This window comes from Nelumbo lutea, chromosome 7, assembly GCF_056320005.1.
Source record: "Nelumbo lutea isolate HS-2025 chromosome 7, American lotus-T2T, whole genome shotgun sequence".
Classification (NCBI taxonomy): domain Eukaryota; kingdom Viridiplantae; phylum Streptophyta; class Magnoliopsida; order Proteales; family Nelumbonaceae; genus Nelumbo; species Nelumbo lutea.
The window spans coordinates 13,290,665-13,302,870 of record NC_142690.1 but is presented as its reverse complement, the minus strand read 5'-3'; the positions used below and the strand labels follow the sequence as shown (position 1 = coordinate 13,302,870).

Below are 12,206 nucleotides of genomic sequence, written 5' to 3'. Positions count from 1 at the left end.
GGTTATTTGGGAGTGTTGTTTTCTTCTGTCTGCTATACATCCCCTGTTGTACAAACTGGTTTTGCATAGCAATGAATATATCATTTCTCTCCCCAAAAATCTTGAATCTTGGTGTGCATGATTCCATGCACAGAACTGTGGAGCTATTTGTGGTTTCATATTCTTTTGTCAAACACCTGATGGCATGACAAACTACTTGTCTGTACTCTATTTCTAACGCATGAAATTGAGTGCACATAAATTCTCATGCATTACTAAGAGTATACTGTGATATTTATTGATATGTACCCTGTATTAGCATGGTGATATTATTGATATTTGGTGCACATAATGATTTTATATGATAGGGCCACTGGCTGTTATTGTCCTATACTCTACAACATAGTTTTCAAGGTGCCAAGGCGAGGCTAGGCGACTGGGGGGCGCCTTGTTGCCTAGGTGATGGATTTTTTTTTTTTATGTTAAAAACATAGATCCTAGGGTAGTTCCCTAGGTACCATAATCATATTTCTTTAATAATTATTCGTGATTTTCATAAGAAAAGTATACATTTCATATTAAAGTACAGAAAATCAACATATTCATGAGAAGAAAAAGAAGAAGGAAAATAAAATTCAAAAAATACAGGGGCTGAACCCTTATTTTTGTTATAGGAAAAGAAGAAAATAAAAAGTATTGGTAGTAGTATTAGAAGAAGAAGAAGAAGAAGAAGAAGAAGAAGAAGAAGAAGAAGAAGAGCATATAAAGAGGAAAATGTGCTGATCAGATAAAATTTCAAGTTTTTCCTTACTTATTGGTTCGGGTTTTAAGTCTTTGAGGGTTCAATACAACATTCAGCAATATTTGTGTTGATTAAACCCTAATAAATAAGAAAATAATAAAAAGAAATTAGTATATAAACACACAGAATGATTATTTTAGTTTAATAATGTCTATTTTATAATTATAATATAAAAAAATAATGAATAAAAAAATATTTTATAGTAGGAAGTAGAAAACTGCTTGGCAATTAGGCTAGGCGAGCTTCAAAGGGCACCTTGTCGCCTAGGCAACACCTAGGTGACGCCTTGACAACTATGCTCTACAATGGAACATTTCGCTGATCCTATCAATGCTGTAGAATATATCAAATATGATTTGTGCCCTTTATCTTGCTTGCTCCAACTTCTTAAGAACCTCAATTGGTAACATAATCTAATAATTTTTTAGAGCTTAGATACACATTTTGACTTTTTGAAAACTGTTTACTTGCTTGATCACTTGGAATTTTAGCAGTCTGGATATACTTTAAAAGCCACTTTTCTAGAGAGACAAATGACTTTCTTTCTATCCTAGTGCCAAGTGATAAAGACACCAGGTATCTATTACCCAGACACAGCTGGACAAGGTCTTGGACATGGAGTTCAAATTAAAAATAGAAGTGTCTGACATGCATAATGTGCATCCATAGATGTCTGGGTAAGAGGATCTTTTGCAGTGGGCAGTAGCACTTATCATCATTGACTTTCCCTTTTCCTTTGGAAAGGAAAGAGTGTCTGTTGAGTTGTCACATGGCTTGGTCATAGTAAACTATTTGGTTTTCTTATTCTTAATCACTGTATTTGGCAATATACTAGTGCACTCTCTGCATACATTTTCTCATCCTTTTAGTTGCCCTTTAATATGTGGACATCTGATTGTACCTTTACGATGCAGAATGATGTTTATCTTTGTGCCTTTCTTACACAGCTGTGGAGGTAGAGTTTACAAGGTCTCAGATTGTAGCTGCAATCCCAGGAACCTTTTTCTGTGTATGGTATGCTAAACAGAAGCATTGGCTGGCAAATAATATATTGGGGTTGGCATTTTCCATTCAGGTCTGGTTATGCTCTTTATCAGTTAACTACCTGTGAATTATGTTTTCCATGTTGGTAAATAGTTGGGATGACATCTTGAGTAATTGATATGAAGAGAAACTTAATCACTGATTGATCATATTGAAAGGTTAATGAACTTGTTATGAAGATAGTTTTTTTTTTTTTTTGTTTGGGCCTTGGGGATAAAACAATTATTCTTTACTTGTGCTTTGAAACTTAGTCATTGATTGATATTGAAAGGTTAATGAACTGGTTATGGAAATAGTTGTTTTTTTGGTGGTTTGGGGATAAAACAATTCTTGTTTACTTATGCTTTGCATTAATTCTTTTGGATCTATGCTTGCTTTCCATTTTCATTAGCCCCTTTGATGCATGATAAAGGGAACTCATCTTAGGCAATGTTAATACCTTGCACCAGTATGGAAATCCATTTGATATTAAACCAACACTTATCTACCTAACTATAACTATGGTTTTTACCATATTGAAATTAGTTGTAAATCACACCTGCAATAATCTGAATTAAAAGAAAAGAAACAAGAGAAAAGAAGGAGATTGAAGAGAGAGAAGTGATGGAGGAAGATGGAAGAAAAAAGAAGAAGAGAGAGTAGTTCCAAACCTCTCTTCAGCCCCCAATGAACTCTTTTATTCTCTTGTTGTAAAAAATAAAGACAATTGCATGAGTACCCTTAGTAGGGCGTCCATCACTAAAGACAGTATTAAAAAACAATAAAAAAAGAGAAACATAGGCCCAGAACTTTGACCCACTACCTACTAACACAAGTCATAAACATAACTTAAAGAAACACAAAGAAACTAAGGCCCATTCGGCCCATGATCTCTACAAAATTCTTGGTGATCCATTCTTCTGATAATATAATTTTCATCCTTACCAAAAAAGTTCCTCTAAGTAGACAAGCTATATCCTGGGAAGAGTTGTGTGGGGCAGCTGCAATGCAGGGCTAGTCTCTGGGGTTGGTTTTTGGAGAGTGAGTTCTCTATACTAGGCTTCCAGCCGTATTTTTTGGTTTTTCTTTTTGTTGTACCTTATACCTGTACATGCTGTGTGTACCAGTGCCAGACCTGATATGTATCCGAAATGACAAGGATACTGCATGGACACTCCTAGAGTATACTTATAGCATTGACACTTTTAAGGTTTGTAAAATTATATGTTTTAAAAAAATCTTGTCCAGATGAGTACCTAGATGTTTTAAAATCTGTAAAACTTATAGCATTCCCACATCCTGCGGGTGTGGGAGACTCGTTAAGGGACAAATTACTTGCTGCTGTACAAGGAATCCAGCTTGCAAATCAGCTAGGCATAAAGCATCTAATCATTGAAGGGGATTCCCAGGTGACAATGGGTTGGCTGAAGGATCCGGACACTGTGATTTGGGGTTTTGGAGATCTTCTCAAAAATGTTAAATGGTTAACAAGGAATATGACAATCAGAGTTCAGTGGGTAGGCAGATCAGCAAACTCAATGGCTGATTCACTTGCAAAACAAGGGGTTCTCCGGGATACTTTATTTTGGGCTTCTGTGTAATTTCTTTTATACTTATAATTCTGTAACTAGCTTGAAATGTCGCATCTCATGCCTTTCTATAGGTTGCGTGTAACTCTTATTTGCTGGTTTAATAAAATTTTACTCGTTCATCAAAAAAATGATGAGTACCTTGATCAGTTAATTCCTTGGCCAACTCTCTAGCTAGAAGAGGTATTAGAAGCGGTTTTTTAAAAGGTGCATCTAGGTGTAGCCATGCACAAATGAGGCACATTTTAAGACATGTGCCTTGCCTGAACCCAAGCAGAATCCCTTTCAAAAGGTGTGCACTTGGTATGCCTTGTGTCTCAGCCCAAGTGTATGCCTTTTTTGTTTTTGTTTTTGTAAATTCAAACTTATTTTACACCTTTGTAATAGTTTGTCAACTTTTAATTACCTTTTATTAATATTTGACTGTAATAGTCTATTAAAATAAACAAAAAACAAATACATTTCAAAAAGTACATTTCAAATGCCTGAAGCCTTATTTCTTGCCAATAGGATCTCAATAGCAAAGTTTTCACTGAAGAAACAACAGTAAGTGCCGATTTGAGAGGGCTGAAGAGTAGTGGCTTCTGGATTTCTGAGGTGGGCCCCTCATGGATAGTCTATAAACTTTGTTTGGTGAAAAATCTGGAGAGATCAAATCAGCTGTCAGTTGTTTGAAGGGTTGTCTGCTTCAGCTTCTTTGAATAGCTTATCTGGAGCGCTTCAAAGCAGCTGAACAAGCTTAGCTGAATCTTCAGCCCATCCCTCCCAATTGGGCCCTAATACAATCAATATCTGATCTGTAATCCTAAAATAGAATGAAGTATGACTGAAATCACAAAACCAGCCCATACAGCCCAAAAATCTGTAAGCTGCCCCAAACCCCTGCATGGACTTGTTTGGGCTTGCCTGAAGGGACTTTTATGGAGGTGGAGGGCCAACCAGTTATGATTAGGAATATAAGATGTTTAACATACACTAGTCACTTGAAGTTGTGCAATTAGGAGATAAATAAACAGATTGCAAGTTTCACATGCTTGAAACACTTGGGTACAATCCATATATGTTTGCTTTAACTTCCACGCTTTCACTTTGAATATGCTTTATATGTTTTCTTTAACTTTTATATTTTCACCTTTCAAATATAAAAGTTTTTCAAAAATTTGTGCTTGCTTCAAAAAGGCTCATGCCTTGCCTTGCATGCTGGGCACCCGAAGGCCCTTGCACTTTTCGTGTGCCTTGCACTTTTAAGACCATGATTAGAAGGACTGAAGTTACTGGGAAGTCTTCTCCGTAGTTTGCCTTTATAATTTGTTCTCGCAATATGCCCTGTGCTAGGCTGCCAGCCTGGTTTTGTCTTCTCCATTGTTCGATGGAAGATTTGCTCTTTCTACATCTTTTTTCAGATAATAAATAAAATTTCTGTCCAATAAAAATAAAGAAAATTTTGTGGGGATTTGAGCTTCAGGCCGAATCAAGAGTAGGGTAAATGTTCTTTATTTCTTCTCTATTCCCATTGGTGTGGCAAGGCAAGCTAGTTTCAGACACTTTATGGCTTTTCTTAAAGTTTTGCCAGATATAAGCTCACTTGAGAGCTATTTTTGTGTATGATTACTTTTATTTATGCGAGCTTTTTATATTCTATTTACTTTTCATACCTTTTTTTTTCTCATTTTACCACTTTTTTTTGATCGATAACAGAAATCTTTATTAGTGAATAATACTTGTGAAAATTAATTACTGAAAACGGGGAGGTAAACTATCTTAACTCCCCAACATCAAAATGGCAACAAAAAACTAAAAGTGTGCCCAAAACAAAGAATCCTTAGCCACCCCTTGCTTAGCTAACCCATCATCAGCCATTGAGTTAGTACTCCTCTTCACCCAGCTGTATTGCACCTCTAAGTCCTTACACAACCAATTAAATTTTTTCTTCTCATTGCTGTAGCTCTGCAAGCCATTGATATCTCCTTTCTGCCACCTAATCACCACCTTCGAGTCCCCCTCAATCACTAAGCATCTAATGCTTAACTCTCTTGCTCTTTGGATTCCTTCAAGAACTGCTAGAATTTCGGCTCTAAGAGAGTCACCCTCTCCAATTGGCCCAGAGAACATGGCAGTAATATACCCCTCATTCCTGAAAACACCCCCTATCCCAGAGGGCCTTGGATTTCTTAAGCTACATTCATCAAAATTCAGTTTTATGAATCCGATAGGAGGGGGGGTCCAAGTGGGACTACAGTTCCTTTTATACACAACAGAAGTAGCAACCTCTTTCCACTTTCTTAGCATGTCTGCCATAGTTAATTCAGAGAACATCTCCATTGATCTCACCCGATGAGCAACCCTTGAAAGTATCAAATCTGTTAGGTTTTCTGTGGTTCTTTCCTTATCTGGAAAAATTCGTGAATTTCTTTCTTCCCATATTGACCGACACACTGCAGCCCTGATGCTTCTCCACATAATCTTCTCCCTTCTCTTAGGCCAACTAAAGAAAGGAGAGAACAAGCATTGCACACTCACGGGGGGATTCCAAGTATACCCAAAAAGGGAAAACACCCATTCCCAAATAGTTTTAGTAACTGGACAAGTAACCATAATATGATAACCCGTTTCCCCATCAGCTTTGCAAAGAATACACCTATTGGGAAGTAAACAGTAGTTGGGCTTCTTTCTTTGAATCAAGTCATTTGTGTTAACTCTTTCTAGGAAAATTTCCCAACAAAAACTACCAACTCGAGGAGGAATGGGTTTGCTCCAAATCTCTTTAACTAGGAATGACAACCCAAGCGTAGTAGTAGGTTGGACTAATGTCTCAAAAAACGAAGCACAAGAGAAAGAGTCGGATGAAGAAGGGGTCCAGATTCTGGTGTCTCCCTTACTAGGGTTCAAGAAAACATTTTCAAGGATGGTTAGCAAAGATGACATACACCCCAAATCTGTATCCCTTATTGCCCTTCTTAACCCCAGATTCCACCCAAACCCAGAAGAAGAATCAGAAGGAACCAAGGAGGAAATGAATTCATTTTTCAAATCTGACAAAGCAAACAAAGATGGAAATTGGTCTTTCAGGGGTAGGTCCCCAACCCAAATTTGCTCCCAAAATTTTATTCGATTACCGGAGTTCAAATCGTACCTGATCCAAGGGGAGAAAACTGGAAGCAGATCATGAATGGCTTTCCACGGGGATGTAGCAGTAGTCATTGCCAAAATTCCAGGATCCCAGTCATTCTCATGCAGCCCATGTATGCTAGCCACAATCTTCGTCCACAATTTGTCCCTTTCCAACGGGAATCTCCACAACCATTTCCCTAATAATGCCATGTTCCTTTTCCTGATATTCCCAATCCCAAGTCCCCCTAGCTTCTTGCTCCTATTTACCACTTCCTACCTCACCCTATAGTCTTTCTTCTCCATTCCTGGTTCCCATAAAAAACCCTTCATTAATTTTTCTATCCTGTTGGAGACCTTTGTAGGAATCTTAAACACTAACATGAAGTAAATAGGAAGGTTGGAAAGGGTAGACATCAAGGTGATTCTCCCCCCAAGAGAAAGATAATTTTTCCTCCAAGAAGCAAGCCTTTTCTCAAATCTCTCTACTAGCAGGTTCCAAAAGCTTTCATTCTTGGAGTTATCTCCTAGGGGGAGGCCCAAATAAGTGATAGGCCACTTTGAGATAGCGCACCCTAACACTCCTGCACAATCACTTACTTCCCTTTCCTCCAAATTCACTCCCACCACACAACTCTTATCGAAGTTCACTTAAGATTAGACATCTACTCAAAGAGTTGTATTGTCAGTTTTAGGTTTCTGATCCATCTTATATCCCCACCCTCACAAAATAGGATTGTGTCATTTGCAAACTGGAAGTGTGTAAGTGGTACTAACCCCCTTCCGACTCTCCAACCTCTTATTAAGTCTTTAGAATCAGCTCTATGTATCAGTCTCCCCAGGACATCTACAATCAGAGTAAATAGAAAGGGGGAGAGCGGATCACCTTGTCTTATTCCTCTCATGGCTGGAAAGAAATCCACCGCAGTTCCATTCACCAATATCGAGTAATGGCAACTCCTGATACAACCCCAGATCCATCTACACCATCTGTCTCCAAAACCAAAACTTTTCATTACCTCCACCAAGAAGGACTAGTCAACTAGGTCATAAGCCTTCTCTAAGTCTAGTTTGCAAACCACTCCCTTTTTCTTGGATTTCCTAAAATTCTCTAAGCTCTCATTTGCAATCAAAATTTGATCAGTGATCTGCCTTGCCTTCACAAAATCTCCTTGATTGGGTGTGATAATGGCTGGAAGAACTTTCTTAATTTTTAGAGACAAGACTTTTGCAATTATCTTGTACAGACTATTCACCAAACTAATCAGCCTGAAATCCCTTGGATGTGATACCTCTTTCTTCTTAGGGACCAATGCAATAAATGTGGAGTTTAAACCCTGATTAATGATTCCCTCCTGTGGAACTCCTCAAAAAACCAACACTAGGTCCTTCTTCACAATATCCCAACAATCCTAATAAAATTCCATTGTAAATCCATCTGGGCCTGGAGCTTTCGTTCTATCCATTGAAAATACTCCTTTCTTTATCTCCTCTAAGTCAAAGTTTTTCTCTAACCCCACTTTGGTTTCTAAACTAAGAGTTGGCCATTCCATCCCCTCCACCCAAATCCTCTCATTTAGAGGCCTTGTAACAATTGATTTAAAATGGGTTGCAAAAGCCTCTGCTATTTCTGCTGGTTGGGAAAGAACAATTCCATCAACTTCTAGCTTAGAAATGATATTTTTCCTTCTTCTAGTGTTTGCTACAGAGTGAAAAAATCTAGTGTTTCTGTCTCCCTCCTTCAACCATTTACATCTAGACTTTTGTCTCCAACTTATCTCTTCCTGCAATAAGAGGTCCTCCAACTGCTCTCTAACCCTCCATCTCAGTCCTTTGTCTTCTTCTCCAAAAGAACTCCTTTTGTTAGGAACTGCCTAATTCAGGGGCTTTTTCGAGGAAGCTTGCCTCCTAAACGAGAGAGAGAGAGGGGGAGAGAGAGAGAGAGAGAGAGAGAGAGAGAGAGAGAGAGAGAGAGAGAGGGAGAGATTGTATTCCCAAAATCAATAATTCCTCTTCTGGTTTCGTTTCCTTATACACTTCTGTTACAATTCTATTATATCAGCCTCTCCACTTGTCCAGTTTGTTATTTAGTTTGTTCTAGTGGTTGGCTGTCAGTTACATTGCTGATGTGACTTTTTCTTGTACACTTGTATTCCCTTTATTTGTGTCTCAACAGTCCCTCCTCCCTTGAAAGTGACCTTGCCCTCAAGGTCAAGATGTGGAAATCTATTCTGTAAGTCCAAGTAAGGTTCCCAAGTTGCATCCTCAAGCGGGAGACCTGACCATACCACCAATGCCTCTGGTTCGATGTGATTCCCTTTGCATATCCACCTGAAATCTGTTATCTAGGTGGGCTTAGTTTGAACTTGGCCATCTTTCGAGAATGATGGGAGGGTGGTTGTTGTTACTGCTCCTGTTTCTGGCCATTTCTTTAATAGAGATACATGGAATACAGGGTGCAATTTTAATATTGCTAGAAGGTCAAGCTTGTATGCCACAAACCCAATGCGTTCCACAATCCGAAATGGGCCGTAGTACCTTGGGCTCAGTTTGTTCCACCTGTGGCCTGCTACTGAAACTTGCTTGTATGGTTGTAGTTTAAGGAAGACTTGCTCCCCAATCTGGTGCTGGACCAGCCTATGCTTTCTGTTGTAAGAGTCCGCCATCCATTGTTGGTCTCGACGGAGGTGGGATTTGAGATCTTGTAACACCCAATCTCGCTAGAGGAGTTGGTGTTCCACTGCTGCTATTGCTGTAGACCCTTTCTCATATGGGAGTAGGGGAGGTGGGTCCCATCCATTATAGAGCCCGGAAGGGAGTCATTCCTGCTGCATTGTGATATTGGTATTGTACCACCATTCCGCCCAATGAAGCCACTTGAGCCACTGACGTGGCCTATCCCCTGCATAGCACCTTAGATAGGTTTCCAAACTCCGGTTGACCACCTTAGTTTGCCCATTTGTTTGAGGATGGTAGTTGGTAGATTTGAAGAGTTTCACTCCTTGTAGTCGAAAAAGTTCTGCCCATAAACGACTCATAAAAATTGGGTCGTGGTCTGAGACAATAGAGTTAGGGGTACCATGCAGTCGTGCCACCTCCTTAGTAAAAATCTCAGCCACCATTGAAGCTGTAAAGGGGTGGGAAAGAGGGAGAAAATGGCAGTATTTGGTGAATCTATCAACCACTACAAGAATGACGGACTTGCCATAGGAAAGGGGAAACCCCGTTATGAAGTCCATGGATATATCCGCCTACACTTGTGTAAGAATTAGGAGTGGTTGTAGCAGTCCTGCTGGAGACTGGGTATTAGCCTTGTTATTCTGGCAAATGACGCATGCGGCTATGAATTTCTGGACCGAATTCCACGTGCCTTTCTAGTGGAATTGGGTGGCTAGTCTCTTGTAAATGCGCAAAATCCCTGAGTGTCCTTCTGCTGGTGATGAGTGGAACACTTCCAGAAGCTACTGAATATGGGCTGAATCCTGTGGTATCACTATTCGGTGTTTATACAACAACAAGTTATTCTGCACTGTGTATCACCATTTGGCGTTTATACAACAAGTTATTCTGCACTGTGTACCCTGGGTGGCTAGTAGGGTCCTCTTGGACCTGTGAACGCAGCTTGTTCAGTTGTGGGTGTCTTTCAGCTTCTTCCCTTAACTGACTCATGATGGAACATGTTGGACCCGTGAGAAGTAATGGAAATAGTTGTGGTTGGCGTGACAGTGCATCCGCCACCTTGTTAGTGTGCCCTGCCTTGTATTTAATGACATAATCGTAGCCGAGTAATTTGGCTATCCATCGCTGCCGTTCTGGGGATAGTACGGACTGCTCCAACAGAAATTTCAGGCTATGGTGGTCAGTTCGTATGATGAACCTCCTCCCTAGAAGGTAGGGCCGCCTCCTCCGAACTGCGAGAATAGTTGCTATCAGTTCACGTTCGTATATTGACTTGGCCCATTTCTGTGCTATCATTGCTTTGCTGAAAAACGCTAGTGGCCTTTCTTCTTGCATGAGGACCGCACCTACTCCTTGGCTTGACGCACCACATTCAATGATGAAGTCCTTTGAGAAGTCTGGAAGTGCGAGCGTCGGTGGAGACGAGACAATTGTTTTGAGCATCTCGAAGGCCTGTTGGGCCTCCCTAGTCCAATAGAAACCATTCTTCTTAAGTAAACTTGTCAAGGGGGCAACAATTAGTCCATACCCTCTGATGAATTGCCGGTAGTACCCTGTTAGACCCAAGAAGCCCCGTAACTCCTTAACATTTTGAGGTTGGGGCCAATCTATCATGCTTGAGATCTTTTCTAGGTCTGCTGCTACAATGTCGTTTTCGACTACGTGCCCTAAGTAGTGTACTTGCGTCTGTCCAAATGCGCACTTTGACTCCTTTGCAAAGAGTTTATGAGTCCTTAGTAGTTCCAAGGTGATTTGTAGATGTACTAGGTGTTCGTCCCATGTAGCGCTATATACAAGTATATCATAAAAAAAACGAGTATAAATTTGCGCAAATGGGGTTGAAATATGTCATTCATAAGTGCTTGGAACATAGCTGGCACATTGGTCAACCCAAACGACATGACCAAAAATTCATAATGCCCCTTGTGTAAAGGCAGTCTTATGGATGTCACCCTCATGGACCCGAATTTGATGATATCCCGATCTCAGGTCTAGTTTAGAGAATATGGTGGCTCTGCCGAGTTCATCTAGTAGTTCATCGATTACTGGTATGGGAAATCGATCCTTTATAGTAATGTTGTTCAGGGCCCTATAGTCTATACAAAACCGCCATGTCCCATCCTTCTTTTTCACAAGTTATACCGGTGAGGAGAATGGGCTTTGGTTGGGTTGTATAATTTTTTTATCAAGCATATCTTGCACTTGTCTCTCAATCTCTAGTTTCTGAAAATAGGGGTAACGATAGGGCCTTACATTTGTGGGTGCCGTTCCGGGCAGCAATGGAATGCAATGATCATGGGCACGTTTCGGTAGTAGTTCCTTAGGCTCTTGGAAGATCACTAAAAACTTTTGAAGTAGCGACTGTAGTTGTATGTGGGCTTCTTCGGATTTGCTAGAATTACTTCCTTGGGCTAGAATTGGGCCGTTCCCGTGGGAGTCTATCTGCATTAAAATGATGTGGGCTGGGTTTGCTGCCTGTTTTCTTAGGGTGGCGAGACTAATGGGTCCTGGACCCTTGGACAACTGTCCTTGAATATGCATCTGAGCTGCCCACTTGAAAATCCATGGTGAGACGGGCCCAATCACATATCACCGGCCCTAGTTGCCTTAACCATTGGACTCCGAGAACTACATATGCTCCACTAATTTTCAGGGGATGTAGATCTACCTTGAACTCGTGCCTTTGTATCTTCATCTTTAATCCTGTGCACGTACTGTCGCACACCAAGTTGCTCCCATTAGCTACGTGCACCCGGAATGCTGTACATGTTTGGACCGGAATCCCTAGTTGTCTGACCAATGTTTGGGTAATGAAATTGAGAATGCTGCCACTGTCTATCAGAACCGACACATGGCACCCTTGTACCAGTCCGGTTACTCATAGTTTGAGAGGAAGCAAGGCCGGTCAAGGTTTGCAGGGATACTTCCGGGTATTCCTTTGTCCATTGCCCCCATTCTTGGTTGTGCACTGGCTCTTCAATGTCTGTTGATTGCTTAACGTTTTCGGTTTCGGTTTGAAGGAAGAG

At 40.4% G+C, this 12,206-nt stretch overlaps 1 protein-coding gene across 1 annotated transcript in view; it reads left to right on the top strand.

Moving 5' to 3' along the window:
* Nucleotides 1–12,206, top strand: part of LOC148845185 (signal peptide peptidase) — a 28,497-nt gene that overhangs the window by 6,153 nt on the left and 10,138 nt on the right. The window contains exon 6 of the mRNA XM_088953520.1: nucleotides 1,729–1,856. Within this exon, the coding sequence (XP_088809646.1) occupies nucleotides 1,729–1,856 (128 nt within the window). The remainder of the gene's footprint in view (nucleotides 1–1,728; nucleotides 1,857–12,206) is intronic.